Consider the following 20298-nt stretch of genomic DNA (forward strand, 5'->3'; position numbering starts at 1 on the left):
AAAGCTTGTATGATGGTGTAGATACTGTGGGTGTTTAAACTGTAAAAGCTGGTATGATGGAGTAGACATGGTCGATGTTTATAGTGTAAAAGGTGGTATGATGATGTAGATACACGGTCGGTGTTTAAAGTGTAAAAGCTTGTATGATGGTGTAGATACACGGTCGGTGTTTAAAGTGTAAAAGCTTGTATGATGGTGTAGATACACGGTCGGTGTATAAATTGTAAAAGCCGGTTTGATGGTTTAGACACGGTTTGTGTTTAAAGTGTAGAAGCTGGTATGATTGTGTAGATACAAGGTCGGTGTTTAAAGTGTAGAAGCTGGTATGACGGTGTAGATACACTATCGGTGTTTAACGTGTAAAAGCTGGTATGATGGTGTAGATACACGGTTGGTTTTTATCGTAATTACTGCTGGGAGGCCTCATATCTCCAGCCGGTTCAGCACTTCCCACGTCCTCCACCTGCAGTTGTTACGACACATGCCGTTTGCTCTCAGTTTGCACGACTTTGTTCTCAGCTGTTGGTCTTCAGCTGTTCAAGTGATCGGTGGGAAAATGCTGAGTAGGAGAAACGTGGCCATGCAATGAAGGATGGTTTGGAGCTTAAGAGGTTACCAGAAAGAAATGAGTAACTGAAAGAGTTATGTCCCCAGCCTCAACATAAGGCCACTGATAAACGTAGCAGTGCGAGCAGTGTAACGACCTGACCTCTAGTTAATTCTCAGCGCGGGCATGAATGAGGAGGAATGTCCTGTGAAGTGGATGCCGGGCTATAGTGGGAGGTGGTCTTTTCTTCCAAAACCCCTCTCCTTTCCCCATCTCTTGGGAAAGAAACCTTCAGATGGAAGGAATGCGGGATCAGGAAGAGTAAACAAAGTGCTGGACCTGAAAAGCAGTGGAGATATGGGTCTTGGCACAGGGACAGTTTGGATGAACTTGATGGGAACCTTTTGCAGACCACCAGCCCTCGCCCCCAGGCTGTGGCCCGTCTCAGTTCCATGTCAGACCCGAAATGGCCATGGCTGGTAAAACCAGCATGAGCTCATCTGGTGAGAGGTCTTTATTACACAAATATGAAAATGTGTTCTCACTGTCACGCAGGGGATGGGAGGAGGTGCAGGGGTCCAGTATTTGTCCAGTTTATTCCCCACGGCCAGCTGGATATTTTTCCATATTTGACACAACATTTATATCTCAGCTAAAGACCTTTTTGTTTTAATAACTTCACTTTTACCAGTTTAAAGGTCTGAATGTGAAAGTATAAACTCAGATGTCTCTGCTTGTCCCTACTCCATGGGATTAATCAATGAATATAGAGATGAAATATTACAAATATAGTAGACGGAATAACATATTACACATTAACAGATCTTATTTGAAAGTGGTGGGATTGCTGGGAAGGCGCTGGGTTCTTACATAACCCGGCGGTTTGGAATCTTGCGTAAGGTCCATCGTCTGCGATTGACACGGCGTCCGATTTAAAATGACAAGGCCTGCCCAGCCCTGACCGGTTCCTCATACACGACAGCCACAAAGCCGCCGGGGCTGATGGGATAAATCGCAGCGCTTTAAACAAACGTAATCCCTGTATCCACCCCTCTGGAAATGTGATTTGTTGAAATATTGAGTGGATTCGTTATGTGACCCAGAAGGGAAGAGGGCTGCCAAAGAACAACAGTGATAACTATATTTGGTATCTGGAGATGAATGTATCAGAGAGCAAGGGTGAGATGTTTTACCTTCGTACTGCTGTGTTAGGTTTATGGGAAGCGAAAGAGAAAGGAATGTCACTGGTCCTTACTGGGGGTTTATGATGTAGGACTGGTGGGAAAATGTTTATTCAGCTTAGCCTACTGGGTACGTGGCCCTTAAGTCTTTACATTCTTTGTCTAAATCAGGCCGTTCTTCAAAAAACATATTTACTTTAGCAACATAATTAGATTTGTATTAAATTATGTCATCATGATAATTATTTCTGTCTTACATCCATACCCTGACTGAGAAAGGAAGGGAGCCGGGGGAGAGGTTGAGGGTCAGTACAGTTCAGAGTTTATCTTAATAAACTTCTTCTTCATCATATTTTGTGGACAGCAGATGGTCAACTCGAAATAAATGTTAAGAAGATGATTTTTCTATTGGTTATTTGTAACTGTCAGTGGGATGAAAATATGTGTCTGGGCCACCTGTATGAAATTGTAAGTATCTGTCTATTTTACGGACATTTTAAGGCCCCGTTATATTTGTTTCTGAAAGTAAACACATAAATAAATATAGAATGGCTTATGGAATCATAAATTAAATAAAAGTCCTCATGCAGTTTTTACTCCACCACTTTACTTGACAGTCAATCTAATTATAAAAGGGGTCCTTCTCTCATATTTTCTTCATTAAATAGAGGATAAATGCTGCCAAAATACTTTTATTTTCATTGCGCAGTTAAATAAATTCTAATGACAGTAATGCTTGATGGCACTGTATATCAACCGAGAAGCGGCGGAGTGTGTCCTGTACCATGGGTGACAGCGAGTGACATGTAATGGGAATATCATGTACTTATGAACAGTTATGTAACCAAACGCCGTAGGTCTGTATAGAGCTATAGTGCCTTCCATGGGGTGGCATTGTTAGGTAATGTCATGCATGTCATGTTTATGGTCCTCTGTACTTGGTAAGATCCCTGTCCTGAATGTAACTCCTTGCCTGTCCTGCCACTCGGTGCAAAGCACTCAGCACAAGAACTAATCTGCAATATGACACCTCACTTGTCCAGACAAGAGCAGCAGTAATCTAGTGACTGGCTCTGGAACACACACCAGAAAGTGTCCCGGCAGCAGAGTGAGGTACTAATGTCTTCCTGCATCTGTGAGGGGATAAATGCATCCGAATGAATGTAAATGTTTAATGGATTGGAACAGTGCAGCTCACTGTCACTGCTGATAAGAATCACTTTAAATTAAACCTTACTCACATATTGTACCTCTCTATCCAGGTCAAAGGTTAACTATGTAGAGACCATATAGTACATGTTCATTTTTGATCGAGCAATGTTGGAATTATTTAAAAGGTGAAATCTTTTCCCCAGCCTTGTCCACCTCGTCCCTTCGAGAGCAGCGTATGTGTGGCCGGTGGCCATTCTCTCTCTGTCCAGGTGAGAAGGTGAGCGTGTGCGTGGCTCCCAGGCTTCAGCGGTGCTAAGCATATTAACCAGACAAATGCTATGTGGACAAGCTGCTGCCCCCACTCATTTTCTGTTTCCTGGAACAAAATCAACAAGAGCCAAAGCCATTTATCATCATCAAACGCTCTCCCTGCTGATGCCACGGCGCCATTGTTTTGCTTCTGTTTGTTTTTCCTCTCCGCCACGGCAGCGGCTGGGAAGGCCGCTGTAAATCAGGCCATAAATTTGCTTTATTAACCAAAGCGTAAGTCACTTTAAAAAAGCGTTTGCTAATTAATGCACAGTAAGACTCCAGTCTTCTCACTCGCTTTTCTGCATTTCACCGCGTTTACCAGGACAGACTAGACCGTATTAACAAATATACCAGCTGTTCATATCTGGGAGAGAGACGTGTGTCTGGCTCATTCATATTGGCTTGGAGCTGTTTACAGTTCTTGGTGTGGTGGAAATTAGTATGAAAGATGGTTGAAATGAAGAAGTCTATAAACTCCCTGCTTGTTACTATTTATGTAAATTAGTTCTATATCATATATGGCCGCCCACTTGTGAAAGTGCTTTACAGGTTAGTGATTAAACATGTCACCATTACACTTATTAATGGACTTTGAATTAAGATATGTTAATGAAGGGCCAGATATCACCTCTGCGAAATCTGATCTCAGTGACCATTGTATGAAGGAAAGGGACGCCGGTGTGGCACAATGGACTTTCTGATCAATATTAATGATCACTTTTATTTTAATATGTGGAAATGTATCGCAAGAGTTTATTTCTTGAATCTCACTCTGTAGCCATACTCTATAGTAAACTTGTAATTCATGCTGTCATGGCACCACAGTGTTTGTTTGGACATTTCTACTAAATACGGCACTGGCCATAATCAACATAGCCAAGTGTGAATTAGATCTCTTGTTCGTGTGTGTGAAGGTTTATTACCCCTCGCTCTGTGGCCACCTGGGATGTCACCCATGCAATACGAGAATAAAGGAGAAGTGCAGGAGATGTGCTTTCTATGTGCGGCTTGTTAAAAGCAGAATTGGAGCGGGTTTGGTGGGTAAAGCGCTCTGGTCAGTGGTGCCGGCGCCAGCGCTTCTTCGTGTGCATCAGTGCCCAGACAGATGTCTGTATGCAGAGTGGCATCTGCTCGGGCCAGACGGCCTGCCAGCCGGCCACTGCACTCCTCTACTGGAGTCAGGTGGCAGGGCGCATCAACGTGCAGCATATGCTGCGGTAGAAACAGAGCATAAGAAGAAAATCATTCTGGGGAAAAAGGGAAAACTGTGACTGGCAATTTGAGATTTGAACATTTTAGAGGCGCTTGTGGGTGCATTGGAATTTTTTTTTTTTTGGTTTGGTGGTCACTGTAGGGTGACAAACAAAGATTATGGCAGTGAGTGGCAACAAGTAATGAGGTTGTGAATGAAGTGAGTGCAGCAAACAGGACAGTGGCCAAAATGTAAAAAATTGTCAGATTTAAAGTGCTAAAAAAGAAAAGAATTGCAGCGCATCGAAAGAGTGTGTGTGCTAGCAGAGAGGGCGTGGCCAAGATGTGGGGGCTGATTAAAGCCATTTCCTCTGCGCCCTGGGGGTTTGACAAAGGGGTTAGGAGCAAGCACTTGAGAAGGTAGCCGCTGTCACCTGCATTTTATAAAAACAAGTCAATATATGAACAATAAATAGTTAGAAATTAAACAATGTTTTTTAATGTATTAAATCAGGCCATTGTGCCATCAGATTTGTCAGGATCAATCCATTTACATTTTTAGATTAAAAGTGTAGATTAAGTTAAGATTTAATTTATGTTTTACTCTCGCTATTATAATAATGGGACTGAAAAAGTACAATTAAATGTATGTTTGACTCACTAGCACTCACATTTTTTCTCACCCTTTTTGTTCGCACATATGAGCATACGTTTACGTAAATATGCGACATTCTGCCATCAACTTTGTTTTTATTGATTGCAGCATATGCATAAGACGGACGCTTCTTTTAGGTCCCGTTTTGTGTATACGCAGTTATAAATGAGACACCCTTTTCTTTTTTTTCTGAAGTTAAATCAATCATCTATATGATTGATTCTTTAACATCAGCCTTGTTAGTACATTTATAAACCCAATTCCAGAGGTATGCTGGTTACCTAGTGTGTAACATACTCGCCTTGGATCCAGAGGACAACAAACTCAGGTTTGAACCCCACGTGGCATTTACCAGACGTCCTTATCCAGAGCGCCTGACAGTCAGTGGTTACAGGGACCTTCCCCCCGGAGGGTTGAGTGGTGGTAAGTGGGGTTTCAACTTACTAGATCTGTGACTATGTGTCCCATTGTTCTGCTGTGAATGAAATCGGCCACACAGGATCTCAAAGAATAAAGACAGCCCTGCAGTTGTAGCAGGTCATATTTTGTGCTTCATAATATTGTAAACATTACCCACGGTACAGGCACTTAAATATTGTGTCAAATGCCTCTGTAGTTATGTTTTTCTGAAAATCTATTTGAAATGTGAAATCATCAAGCCGCCACAGAGGTGCCTTCATCAAGGTATGAACCCCACATACTGCTCCTCAGGCACCGTTCATGGGTTGACTGGATCTATCAGTCATTAAAACCACTGGCAACTAACAGGGATACAACAATGGTGCCTCCAACTTCTCCAGATCTAAGTCCATTTGAGCATATGTTGAATGGTTAGAATGGGTGGTTATTGTCACACCTCCAATGTTGCTGTCATGTTCCTGCTTACCGTCCTTCTGATCACTGCCGTCTACACCACAAAAACTCACACAGTAGTGAAAATCCTCAAGCATTACTGGCAAGATTTTTGTGCCTTACAAAAAACACACCTTTTCCTACAACTAGAGACGTGTGTAATCTCCGGTGACCTCGTTCCTCCTGTGTGGAAGTACGGGTGCAAGAAAAAGTATGTGAAACCTTTTGGAATTTCATGGTTTCCTACATTTCTAATCAGATCCAGTTGACAAATGTAATGTGCCTAAAATAATAATCTGATTGAATTGATATTGTTGGTAGAAAAAGTATGTGATCCATTGGGGTTAAAAACTGGTTGAAACCCCCCAAGACATTTTGTGTATTAGTCGATCAGACTAATGACAAACTACCATCTTCCTTTGTGGCTCCTGCTTGTTCAATGTGTTACGTGCTGTAGACTGATGGACAGATGTTAGCCACTTCCAGTTGTTCCTTCAGATCTCAGGCTGTCACTCTGGTTTGTTTCTTTACCTCATTGCCTCTTCTTTACCTCATTTGTAGATTGTTTCTAATGTCTTTGAAATTACTTTGTATTAAAAAGTTATAAAACTGAAGTCCTACTTGTAGCACATTTGGATAAATCAATAACCAGTGTGGAAGGGAGGGGTTCATTCAATCCTTTATTGCACAACTACAAGTGCACAAAATGAACAGCGTGGCAGCAGAGGGCACGCTACTCCGGCTGCTTCTACTTTAATTCAGCTGTAAAACTGAGAAACTGGAAGCAACTTTACATAAAACATATTTACAAAAAATATGGTAGTAGCCTAGATTGTAACACTCTCGCCCATGAACCAGAAGACCCAGATTCCCAGGTTCCCTAAGCAAGAGCCTGAATATCTCCAGGGGGGACTGTCCCTGTAACTACTGACTGTAAGTCACTCTGGACACAAGCGTCTGCAAAATTTTTGGTACGCTAACACATGTGGCATTCTGTTAACTACTTACTCGCTACTGCACAAAACACACACTAATCTACTTTCACATTCCAAATTTTACCAGTTCCATTAACAATACTTTCATACAACATGGGAACATATAGAGGCCCTACAAGGGGTACTGATACAGCAGCATCGCCAACAGTGTAATTCAATGGAATCTTAAACCAGGAACTTCATTAGGATTCCTGCTCAATCAGCCACATTATTAAGACCCCCGGTCCTTCGGCCACTTTATTAGGGACGCCCGGTCGTTCGGCTGCTTCATTAGGGACGCCCGGTCCTTCAGCAACTTTATTAGGAACGCCCGGTCCTTCAGCCACTTCATTAAGGACGCCCGGTCCTTCAGCAACTTTATTAGGAACGCCCGGTCGTTTGGCCACTTTATTAGGGACGCCCAGTCGTTCGGCCACTTTATTAGGGATGCCCAGTCGTTCGGCCACTTTATTGGGAATGCCCGGTCCTTCGGCCACTTTATTAGGGATGCCCGGTCCTTCGGACACTTTATTAGGGATGCCCGGTCCTTCGGCCACTTTATTAGGGATGCCCGGTTGTTCGGCCACTTTATTAGGGATGCCCGGTCCTTCGGACACTTTATTAGGGATGCCCGGTCCTTCGGCCACTTTATTAGGGATGCCCATCGTTCGGCCACTTTATTAGGGATGCCCGGTTGTTCGGCCACTTTATTAGGGATGCCCGGTCCTTCGGCCACTTTATTAGGGATGCCCATCGTTCGGCCACTTTATTAGGGATGCCCATCGTTCGGCCACTTTATTAGGGATGCCCGGTTGTTCGGCCACTTTATTAGGGACGCCCGGTCCTTCGGCCACTTTATTAGAGATGCCCGGTCGTTCGGCAACTTTATTAGGGACGCCCGGTCCCTCGGCCACTTTTTTTGAGACACGTGGTCCTATTACACTTTAGTTAATATGCAAATTTTTTAACTTTCGCCCAACGTCACCAAATTTAACGTGACACATTTTGGCAGCGCCCTGTTAGCTTTTCTTATGTTAGCATTCAATCATTAGCATGCTAACATGTAAATTTTTCAACATGTTCCAAACCTCACCAAATTTAACGTGACACATCTTGGCCATGCCCTGTTAGCTTTTCTTTTGTTAGCATGCAATTATTAACATGCTAACATGCAATTTTTTTTTAATTGCTCTAAATGTCACCAAATTTAACGTGACACATCTTGGCCACGCCCTGTTATCTTTTTTTTATGTTAGGATGCAATCATTAGCACAGCACACGGTGCACACAGGGAAATTTGTCCTCTGCATTTAACCCATCACCCTGAGTGAGCAGTGGGCAGCCATGACAGGCGCCCGGGGAGCAGTGTGTGGGGACGGTGCTTTGCTCAGTGGCACCTCAGTGGCACCTTGGTGGATCGGGATTCGAACCGGCAACCTTTTGATTACGGGGCCACTTCCTTAACCGCTAGGCCACCAGCATTTTTGATATTATAATGCTAGCATTAACATGCTCATTTTTAAACATGCTCTAAACATCAACGAAAGTCAAGTGACTGTCTATTCCATCTATAACTTAGATGAAGACCAGATCACATTTTATTACAAATTGATGTAGAAAACAATGAAATTCATGACGGTTTACAAAGACTTTTTCTTGCCCCTGCGTATATTGTTTACTGGGGTGACCACACTTTGACATAACCTACACTGACCTTAGGTTTGTGGTCTGTAATCTTTTCTAGAGCCTTGCCTTTTAGTTCTATTCACATGAAAAGCAGCAAACCAAAAAGGACTTTGGAAAGGAAAAAAGAAAGTTTGCTGATTCTGTGCCCTCAGGCTACGAGAGAACTGCACCATGGTACCAAGAAGGTAACAGGTCTGATGACATAACAGGTCTGATAAAGCATGACATAACACTCTCTGAGAACATCCATCTTGGGAATTACCTCGTCTCTGTCCATGCCAGAAAGTCCAAGCCTCACAAACATCAAAGACTGCAGCCAAATGCCTTCCCAGAATATTTTTTGTAGTTTGGCCTCTGACTTTGCAACAGCTGTGCACAGCAGTGTCTTCTGGGTCAGGGGGTGGTTGGGTTAATGGATTTGGGAAAGGAGGGGACTAAATTGGGGACCAGATTTCTCTTGGGGTGAGGGGGACAAGGTGCAGTTAATAAACATGAGGGTCGTTGTAAGTTTGAAGTGTCAAATGTAGATGGATGGCAGTCCTATGATGTGTCTTGGAAAGAACAATCCATAACTGAAAACATGTTTGGGGTCTGTCCAAAAGGACCAAGGGCAACTCCATACAGCACAAAGAAAGAAAAAGACGGAGATGAAAGGGAAGTTTTCTTCATAGGAGCAAAAAAGCAGGTTAGAAGACCAACAGTCAACTGCTCCACACACAGCAGACTGTGTTTCCTGTGGTTCAATTCAATTCAAATTTTATTTGTCACATACACAGTCATACACGGTATGATGTGCAGTGAAATGCTTTCTGCAACTGCTACAGACCACAGTATTGCAAATGAACCAATATGCAAATATTGCAAACATAACCAAATATTACACTTGTACGTCTTTAACATAAAATATGTGTAACTGGTAGGGTGAAGGTGTGCAAATGAGTTACAGTTTTTTTTTACAATGTTTAAAGAAAAGAGAAAAAGAGCCATAAAAAAAAAAAAAAAGAAAGCAGTAAGGTAAAAAGCGCAGAGTCATTTTGTGCAAAGTCATTTTGTGCAAAGTGATTTTGTGCAAAAGAGTCCGGAGTGATTGGAGATGAAAGTGCATGAGTTCTATGTACTGTTGTTGTTGAGAGCTTGGACAGCCTGCGGGAAGAAGCTCCTCCTCATTCTCTCTGTGTTGGACTTCAGGGAGTGAAAGCGCTTCCCTGATCGCAGCAGAGAGAAGAGTCCATTGTTGGGGTGGGTGAGGTCCTTCACTATCTTCCTAGCCCTGGTGCAGCACCGTTTGCTGTAGGTAGATTGAAGGTCAGGGAGCTTGGTACGGATGATTCGTTCGGCTGATCGAACCACCCTCTGTAGGGCTCGCCTGTCCTGCATGGTGCTGTTCCCGAACCAGGTTGAGATATTTCCCGTCAGGATGCTCTCTATGGTGCAGGAGTAGAAGTTCCTGAGCACCTTGGAGGGCAGTCTGAAGTCTCTCCGGAGTCTGAGGTGGTAAAGACACTGCCGGGCCTTTTTCACCACGGTGTTGATGTGACAGGACCATGACAGGTCCTGCGTGATGTAAACACCGAGGTAACGGAAGCTGTCCACTCTCTCCACTGGGCTCCTGTTGATGACAGGGGTCTGGTAGGTCCTCTCCTGCTTTGTACTGAAGTCCACTATTAACTCCTCTGTCTTGCTGACGTTCAGGTGGAGATTGTTCCTCTGGCACCAGTTCGCCAGATTTCCAACCTCCTCCAGGTAGGCCGTCTCGTCGTTGTCAGAGATCAGGCCCACCACGACAGTGTCGTCAGCAAACTTGATGATGGTGGTGGAGTTAGTAGTGGCTGTACAGTCGTATGTGTACAGGGAGTACAGCAGGGGGCTCAAAACGCAGCCCTGGGGGGCTCCAGTGCTGAGGGTGATGGAGGTTGAGACATGTCCACCCATCCTTACTGCCTGTGGTCTCCCGGTTAGGAAGTTGGAGATCCACTGACAGAGAGATGAGCTGAGTCCCAGGTGCTCCAGCTTGGTGGTGAGTGTGGAAGGGATTATAGTGTTAAATGCTGAACTGTAGTCAATGAAAAGCATTTTAACATAATTTCCCTTCCGAGTGTCCAGGTGGGTGAGTGCAGTATGGAGGAGATGTGATATGGCGTCATCTGTGGACCTGATATGGCATCATCTGTGGTGGTCCTGTCTCTAACACAGGTCACCGACCACGCCTCCAAAAAATCATCATTATGTGGCTATTATGTCCAAAACAGTAGTGCAGTACTACATTAGAAAAGACTATCCTTTGTTAACAATTTAAGAACTTAGCAAAATTGTTTAAGCACACCGCACAAAAACATACTAAACAGCTATACGTGGTTCAAAGCAAGCAATATCTGCAGTGTTGGTCCTTTTTTCAAGACCTTTGCAATTCGCCCTGGCATGCTGTCAATCAAGTTCCGGGCCAGTCCTGACTGATGGCGACGCGTTCCTTCATAATCAGTGTGTTAAATGGGTCGAGGGTCTAGGAGGTTGATTGTGTGAGGCAGTAGAAAGGCAAATCTTAGGGTGAAACTCAAAGATAAAGATTGTCCTCACAGGGAGTTATGGCCAATGGAGGAAGGAAAATAAGCGAAAATGAAACAATAGCAGAAATGATGTAAAACCCTTACTCAGGTTTAGGCTGTTTCAGCCACCAAGCACTAGGCGCTAACGCCTAAATTGATCTCTCATCACAGAGCGCTTAAATGTGGAACATGCACGGTGTATTCCCAAATACTGCAACCCCTTTAAAGGGTTTAAACACCTTCAATTGTAACAATTACAATGAAAATTGCCTGATTACCCTAAAAACAGATATTACAGGTGAGGGTACAGACTCGCCACTCGCGAACGTGGAACATGAGTGCACCCCTTTAACACCCCTTTAACAATTTCACTTGGCCTTATGACATGGTGCTCCATCATGCTGGAAAAGGCATTGTTCTTCACCAAACTGTTCTTGGATGGTTGGGAGAAGTTGCTGTCGGAGGATGTTTTGGTTCTATTCTTTATTCACGGCTGTGTTCTGGGGTAAAATTGTGAGTGAGTTCGCTCCCTTGGATGATAAGCAGCCCCACACATGAACGGTCTCAGGAAGCTTTATGGTTGGCACGAGACTGGACTGATGGTAGTGCTCTCCTTTTCTTCTGGTGCAATTTTAGTAGCAGCAATATCCTTGTCTGTGAAGGCCTTTTTATGCAACACAATGATGACTGCACGTGGTTCCTTGCAGGTAACCATGGTTGACAGAGGAAGAACAATGATTTCAAGCATCATCATCCATTCTGCTATTATAACTCAATCATAATAACAGAATGATCTCCAGTCTTGTGCTCCTCAAGACTCTCACCTGTGTTAACCAGAGGAACACTGAAATAATCTCAGCAGGTCCTTTTAGGGCAGGGCTGAAATGCAGTGGAAATAGTTTTTTGTTTTATTAAGTTAATTTTTATGGTAAAGTGGGACTTTGCAATTCATTTGATCATCCTTCATAACATTCTGGATTATATGCCATAATACGGAAAAATTGCCATAATAAAAACAGAAGTACTAAACTTTGTGAAAAAGAATGGTGTTGTCATTATTCTCATTAACCTCTTTAGTCAAAAGAGGTTAATGAGAGTTGGTGAGGTTGGTGAGTTGGTGTTTCTGGTATCTCTGCAGTCAGCATCTAGGACATAATCCACCTGACTATAAAAATGCCATGAAAATGGAATGAAATGATGGTGAAAAGACACCACGTGTCTGTGTATATCTTATGTCTGAAATAAAAGGTTAGACTAGCTGGCAAGGCCACAGTAACTCTTCCATTTTATTATACATAATTTGTTCTTCTGCTCAGATCATGCTTCCATGGGCTCAGGGAACATTTTGCTTCTGTAATGCCTGTCCCAGTCTTTCCTAATCAACGTGGACCAACTGACCACCAAATGCTTTTTTGCATTTAAAGGCAACTGAAGATCACTTTGATTCATGCCACAATATCTCCAGTAATCTGGTTGTATGTGGAGATATAATACATATTACACAATAAAAATCCTATATCTGGGGCAGTGGTGGGTAAAAAAACAGACCCATAATCTGAAGGTTGCCGGTTCGAATCCGGAACCACTGAGGTACCTGTACCCACTCACTGCTGCCCACTGCTCACTGAGGGTGATGGTTAAAAACAGGTAGAAAGTAGAAAATAGACCAGCAGTGGGTGAAAACAGGAGCCACACATCAGGAATTTAATTTGGAAAATCCATGTGAAGGTTAATGTGGCTCAAGCCTGGGTGAATCCGAGAGTGAATCCTGTGGAAATGAATGGGGGGGGGGATTAAAGCACTTTTCTTTTTTTGCTGCATAGAGCCTGCATAACAGTGCGAGGAATGGGTCATTCTACAATTCTCAAAAAGGGCACGGGGTTCATTCGTGGACATGTCTCTGGAGGCTGATGAAACAGGGGGACGAGGTGCATGGTCTCTTGAAAAGACGCAGCGTGAGGGGGGAGCAGCACTTCAGGAGCTGCACGGGATGCAAGACTGGGCACAGTCTTCACTGTGGCTGGGGGGAACAGGAAACAAGATGGCGGTAGTCGAAAGGTGTGGGTTGGTCTGGGTGGGGGGTGGGAATGGGAAAAAGAGGCGTCAGGATTCGGTAACATCGAGGGCAACCAGGAACAGAAAAGGCGACCCCAAACTAATAGTCAAACAAGGAGTACCTGGTGACAGGCAAGGTAATCCAAAGAAGGGCGAGCAGTGACCGAGGAACGAAACACGCATGATGACAAAAGACAAGATGACCTGACGAAGACGTGATACAACAAGGGATTTTTATACAGGCGGGCAAAGGTGCACACAACAAGGAATAAAGAGAAGATGGTTCATGTTAAATGAGGGGGTATGAGGAGGGATGCCATCTCTCCTGCAATAAAACGTTCCATCTATGGTGCTATTTTATTAATGAATGCATATATCCATTAAGCAAAATACCATGAGTGAGAGAGGACGTGCGAATTAAGCTTAGTAGTAGTGGTAATAATAATAATGATATGTAAATTTCCTATGAGCTGATTGCAGCACACCCTCCCCTTCCCCCTCCACTACGGCACGCCAACAGGGCCAATAATTGACAGTTTCATGACACGTTTTAAAAGTAACGCCATAAAGAGGGGATTTAGTTTTTTAAAAAACATCATTAATCATATTGAGGAGCAATCCAATAGTCTACTGTAGAAGAGACTCTTTGACTGTAGCCATGAGAGTTGTAGCCATCAGATTGCAGCGCACACACCGGTATTTCAGTGAAAATTCAAAACCTGATCTGAGTATCTGACACGTAACATCCACATCATGCATGTTGTTCTACAATAGTTGAATATATGAATTATGTTTTTGTTTTAACAATAAAAGTTGTACACAGTCATCATCACAAAATATGACTGATAAATGATAAAAAATCACCATCCGACTGTCACATCCACGGGCTGATGGGGGAAGGAAGTGCAGAGATGGGACGTACTGGAAACAATGATTTATTCTCAAAAGAAACCAAACAGGCACGATGGCCGAAAAGGAAAGTCAAACGGTCCACTTTAATGTTGCAGTGTTGCAACATAATGTTGCATGGGGCCCCGGACTACTGCCAAACCTGGATTTAAGGCTAAAATATGAGGCTACAGGTGATAATAAACTTCCCATCAGTAACCCACAGTACTGTAAAGTGAAGGACCTGACTACGACCAACATGAGTTTGCATAACTTCCTTGGGATATGAATTGCATAAAAATGTCACACTCGTGGCATTTTTTTTTTCCCGCCTCATTGTCATTAACTGTGACTATAACATTTGGATTCTACCAGATTCATAACAGCTGTCTCTGCTATAGAGATCATCTTTCTGGCCTTTTGCTTCATAGGTGAATGCCTAACCCACTAGGCCACTACCACCCGCAAATGTGCTGCTGTCATCAAGATGTCATCATATAGATTCTAATTATAAAAACTGCTTTTATAATATGGGGCTAAGCTATAAAATCACTGGCATGTAAAAAGAAGGCCAGATGCATAACGTGGTAAATGAGCTTTTAAGAAATAAGAAACCACTCATTACAACTCGCCAGTGAAGCCTCCTGAGTAAACAGACAATTTTCCTGAACACAGAAAAGGAGGCAAAACGCAAAATTGCTTCAGCGCTTTCAGTCCTGCAATCAGACCCTCTTAGTTGGTGGACAGCCAAATGGCCAACGATTTCCTCCGAATAATAACTCTCGGAAAGGAGAGAGGAGGGTGGCTGCACCTGTGTACTGCTGACCTACCTTCATTTCCAACTTATATTACACGCAGGTTTCATGAGTCTTTAAGTTTGTCTGTAATTTACATATTTGCTTTCATACGGTAATTGAAGAAATGCTTTCTGATCAGCTTTTGTCTTACGGCTGTCTGTGATGTCTGCAATCAAGCTGCAAACTATAATGGCCAAATAACATGTTTTGTTGTCCTGTGTGGAAGAAACATCATGAAGCTTCTGAAGTTGGAGTAACTGCTATGAATTTAGAAAGAAAGAAAGGAAGGAAGTGAAGTGATTGTCATTGTGATACACAGCAGCACGGCACACGGGGCACACAGTGAAATCTGTCCTCTGCATTTATCCCATCACCCTGAGTGAGCAGTGGGCAGCCATGACATTTACATTTATATTTACAGCATTTACCAGACGCCCTTATCCAGAGCGAATTACAGTCAGTAGTTACAGGGACAGTCTCCCTGGAGCAATTTAGGGTTGAGTGTCTTGCTCAGGGACACAATGGTAGTAAGTGGGAACCCGGGTCTTCTGTTACCCACTAGGCTACTACTACCACCCTTTTGACAGGCGCCTGGGGACCAGTGTGTGGGGCTTTGCTCAGTGGCACCTTGGCAATTACGACAACCTTCTGATTACGGGGCCACTTCCTTCTCTGCTAAGCCACCACTGCCCAGGAGAAACTAGACGCGGATATTTATTTGAGAATTAAAACTAAACAAGAACAGAAAACTGGCACAAGAGCTAAAACAGAACTAAAACCAGAACTCTCCCAGGTGGGTAAGAAGTGAGTACCATTGGTAGTACCATAGACGAGCGAGCAGCACCAGACATAATGGCCAGAGTAATTGGACAGATATCACACCAGAGCCAGGACTTCCTTTTGATGGTGAAGGAGACTGTACTCACTTAAAACTTGTGTTATGTTACGTAAGTTCTTAGTAGGAAGTGTTATGAGGGTTGGTCTCTCTTCCATTGCACCACAGTGTGTTTCAACACTACTTTAAGGCATTTTTGTATCATTTTGAAATGTTTTCAATGTGCTGATATGATGTGCCCAACTAATAAGAAGATATGACAAGATATAATAAAGTAGTGATGAATAAATGACATGCATTTAAATTCTTTTGACCCATCTTATTTCATACATTTATATTTTTCCTCGTTAAAATGACACTGATTTAATGTAACACTGATTTGGGTCTGGATTCTAGAACCAGTATTCAGTTTTAATTTAACACTTGGTCTAATGATTATACATGATTAATACACTGAATGTATTATTAATGTCTTGAATTAACATCATGACCATCAGTGCCTGATAAATGTATGTGTATGGCTGATAACAGCCACCAATCAGAACACGGAACATCGAAGTCTTAAGGCTTTGGGGATGATGATGTGAGAAATCTGTACGTTTTTGTTGGAGGGCTTGACCGTGGAATGGCGGTCAATTTTGATGTATGGCATGGAAGAGGAAATTGCTGTCAATCTTCACCAAACTTCACAGGCTTGAAATGGGTGTCGGCCAGACGACAAAGCATCCCCTACTGGTAACAAGAAATGACTTATTTTACATATCATATTCTTATATCATTTGATATGGAGAGTCTTTAGGCAGAAAAAGAGGATGCTTTTGAGCTTTCATTGTACAGCTTATTCATGACATCATGGCGAATTTCAACGATGCGCCATGTAACAGGAAGTTGCTGTCAATCGCACATGTAACATCCAATCTTAACTAAACTTAATACGATTGATCAGTCCTAACATCAAGTTTCTGATATAGTCGCGGTGCCACCTAGTGGAAACAGGAAATACTTTACAACATTAACCAATCTGCACCAAACTTTCCACGATTGATGAATGTTACAGCCTGAACAAGATAATGAATGAAGTTTCCGGAATAGCCGCAGCAGGACCTAGTGGAAACAGGAAATAACTTACAACGTCAACTGAGGTGCGAAACTACTAGAATAGTCACAGAGCCACATAGTGGAAAAATGTAATAGCTTACAACATCAAGCAATATGCCAAAATCGGCATCCCACGCACCCCTGAGGTGCATGGCGTGCTTCAGGTCCGATCAACAAAAACTGCTCGCAGTTTTCATTCTCCATTTTAAATTCATTGTCTGCAGGTCATGAACAGCCTGCTCAGAATACAAATGGTGTAAAATGATTTTATCCTTTGGGTGTGAATGTCTTCACTACACAATGCCACTACATGGTGGCAATGAGGGATTCATTTATGTAGCCTCATTCCCATCGTGATTAGGGTTCAAATGCTTTATATCATAGCCTGTAAATTACCGTATACACAGTCTGTTTCTGTGAAATGATCTTTTCTGTGAGGACTGTTTTGGTCCATGGAAACAATTTTGTGGTAAAAGGCAGAGGAACTAGTTGTTTTGTGATGACATCCCAGTTGAAAAGCTTTTATTTGTGCTAATATATTCTGAGAGCTATGAAATCAGCCAGTGAATAATGTCCTTGAACAGTCAGTTCTTGAAATTCTTGACTTGCATGTAAATCTTTGCTCTGGAATCAGCAGGTGTGTTCCTTCATGTGAGAAGTGGACTTATCATGTGGCAATGTGGAAACTTCCCACCCACCTAAAGATTGTTGTAGGTGTCCATGGCACAAACATGAATGGGAACCTATACGATCTTTGCCAATGTTGAAATAATGTCTGTAGACATATGCACGTGTATATGTAAGAGAGGGACAGAACGGTGTGTTTCTTGTAAATAGTTTATATCCGGTTGCCCTGTCTTCTTACCTGGCAGGGGATTGGCTGTGATGAAGAGGGCGGGTCTCCCGGGGAGTAGTGGGGGGACTGCGTTCGCGCTCTCCCCTGATTAACGGGCAGTGGTGGCCTAGCGGTTAATCAGAAGGTTGCCGGTTCAAATCCCGGTTAAATGCAGAGGACACATTGCACTGTGTGCACTGTGTGCTGTGCTGCGGTGTATCCCAATGACAATCACTTCACTCTCACTTTCTTTCACTTTCTATTCACAGGATATGGCCACGCAGCACCCAGTACAGATGGTGGAAAGGTCTTCTGCATGTTCTATGCTCTGCTGGGCATTCCTCTCACGCTGGTCATGTTCCAAAGCCTGGGAGAGCGCATCAACACGCTGGTGAAGTATCTGTTGCACCGTCTCAAAAAGTGCCTTGGCTTCCGACGCACTGAGGTCTCCATGGCCAACATGGTGAGCATCGGCTTCATCTCCTGCATGAGCACCCTGTGCATCGGGGCGGCGGCCTTTTCTCGCTACGAGGACTGGAGCTTCTTCCATGCCTACTACTACTGCTTCATCACGCTCACCACTATTGGCTTCGGTGACTATGTGGCACTGCAGAAGGACCATGCGCTGCAAAACAACCCCAAGTATGTGGCCTTCAGCTTCATCTACATCCTGACGGGCCTCACCGTGATCGGGGCGTTCCTCAACCTGGTGGTGTTGCGTTTTATGACCATGAACGCCGAGGACGAGCGGCGAGACGCCGAGCAGCGAGCGCTGCTCTCTCGAAACGGGCAGGCGGGTAGTGGGAGCGGAATGGCGGCTCATTTCCACTACATTCCAGACCCGCCTTCCTCCTCTTCAGCCGCCTCGGGTCTCGGGACGGCCTGCGGCGGCGGGGGCGGCGGCCCTGCCGGCGGCGGGGGAGGAGCCGGCCGAGGACTGCGCAACGTCTACGCCGAGGTGCTGCACTTCCAGTCCATGTGTTCCTGCCTGTGGTACAAGAGCCGGGAGAAGCTGCAGTATTCCATCCCCATGATCATCCCTCGCGACCTCTCCACCTCCGACACGTACGTGGAGCAGGGCGAGACCTTCTCCGCCCAACCACTCACCTCCAACGGCTGCGTGTGCAGCTTGCGGCACCCCTCCGCCGTCAGCTCGGTCTCCACCGGGCTGCACTCCCTCGTCCCTGCCTACCCGGGACACTCCAAGCGCCGATGCTCCATTTAGAGGACAGGACCTGGTCACCAGTCACCAGTCCAACAGCAAGAAGACGTGCTACACTGTGGTTGAGTGCTTTATGAAGAATAATACACCTTTAGGTTTCAAGACTTCTTTAAATATCAGTATAATAACCTGATCTAGTGTGTGTGTGTGTGTGTGTGTGTGTGTGTGTGTTTTATTTCCATCTAAAGGAACACTGAGTTCTAGCTCTCACTGGATAAGGCGTGTAAATACATATTTGTAATATGATGAGATTTTAATGTACGCATCTACTTATTGGGCAAAAACTTTTATGTCTCTTCTTTTGTCTTTGAGATATTTCAGCATTTTACTTTGGGATTAAGTCCAGACATTCTGCAGTATGTTTGGGTTTTAAAGCCATGAGTCCGATAGGCTAGAGGTTCCTCTGCCAACTGCAGCAAAGAAATATATGTAGTATTCATACATTTCATTCATTAATAATAGCATAATATATTGAAATTTGCACCTCTGCAATACACAGCTCCCATGAAGCTAGAATTGCATCCGTCGTGGGTCAGCTGGGAACTTGTTTAGTCCAAATTTTATTAAAAGCTCATAGAAACCACACATGTTCTTCAGCAGAACTCACAACAGTAACCATGAGCAGATCAGCTATGAACACAGTAACGAGGGATTAATGGTAGAATGAGACACACAATCTTCTCATATCATATTTATATAGTATATATAAAGAGAGGATAAAACTATAAACACCTTTTCTACAATTACATAAGGAATGTTCCAACACCAAATTGCTCTCTGCCTTGAGAGCTTCTCAAATGAAAAACCATCTAAACTTCAGCCTCACGATTTCTAGAATATTAAGTGGTGTCTCTCATTTTCAATATTTAGTTTGGGAACCACTGTTTCAGTACACACACATTTCTATACTGATACCCCAATCCAAAAAGCATTAGAAGTTACCTCACAAGTTCTTCTGACATTCATGTTGGTCACAACACATTGCTGCATTCAGGAATATCTGGTGGATTTTCATCAGCCAACTTGCACATGTTAATGAATGGAGCTGATGGTGCAGCACCTTCCCACTTCCAGATGTCTGAGCTGAGAAGGACGACTACAGTATCTCATCTTTTACTGGCAGTGAATGTTACTGATGATTCTGGCATCAGTCCTGAGCTGAAATTGGTGACTCAATACTAAATATCAGTATTAATCATTTCTAGCATGTCTTTTTCATTATTTGTTGCTTTTTTTTTATTATGACCATGTAATTCATATCTGAATCAGCTAATGTTGTCAAAATCTATTATGATTTCTTGTATCTTGTATGATCACTTTAACAGTTTTAATTTCAATTTTTTTAATAAAAATATTTAAACTAATATCTGCATATTATGTGGTTGACATTATAATCACAACATGGACATCAGGTCTACTTCTGTATATTTCACATGCCCCATCATCCAGACCGACTGTAAGTGGATGTCACAGAG

At 43.4% G+C, this 20298-nt stretch overlaps 1 protein-coding gene across 1 annotated transcript; it reads left to right on the top strand.

The window, feature by feature from the left end:
• Positions 1-1666: 1666 nt before the first annotated feature.
• On the top strand, positions 1667-20187 carry LOC114803362 (potassium channel subfamily K member 3-like). The gene is made up of 2 exons (XM_029002881.1): positions 1667-1726; positions 17871-20187. The coding sequence occupies exons 1-2, from the start codon at positions 1705-1707 to the stop codon at positions 18824-18826; spliced, it is 978 nt and encodes a 325-aa protein (XP_028858714.1). The 5' UTR covers positions 1667-1704; the 3' UTR covers positions 18827-20187.
• The last annotated feature ends 111 nt before the right edge of the window (positions 20188-20298 follow it).

The sequence above is a fragment of the Denticeps clupeoides genome, chromosome 14 (assembly GCF_900700375.1).
Source record: "Denticeps clupeoides chromosome 14, fDenClu1.1, whole genome shotgun sequence".
In the NCBI taxonomy this organism is placed as follows: Eukaryota; Metazoa; Chordata; class Actinopteri; order Clupeiformes; family Denticipitidae; genus Denticeps; species Denticeps clupeoides.

Excerpts from the sequence above, each read along its gene's own strand:
- LOC114803362 (XM_029002881.1), top strand. The coding sequence starts at position 1,705 with ATGAATGTATCAGAGAGCAAGG. Across the intron at positions 1,727-17,870 it reads GAATGTATCAGAGAGCAAGG|GATATGGCCACGCAGCACCC; the intron begins GTGAGATGTTTT and ends TTCTATTCACAG.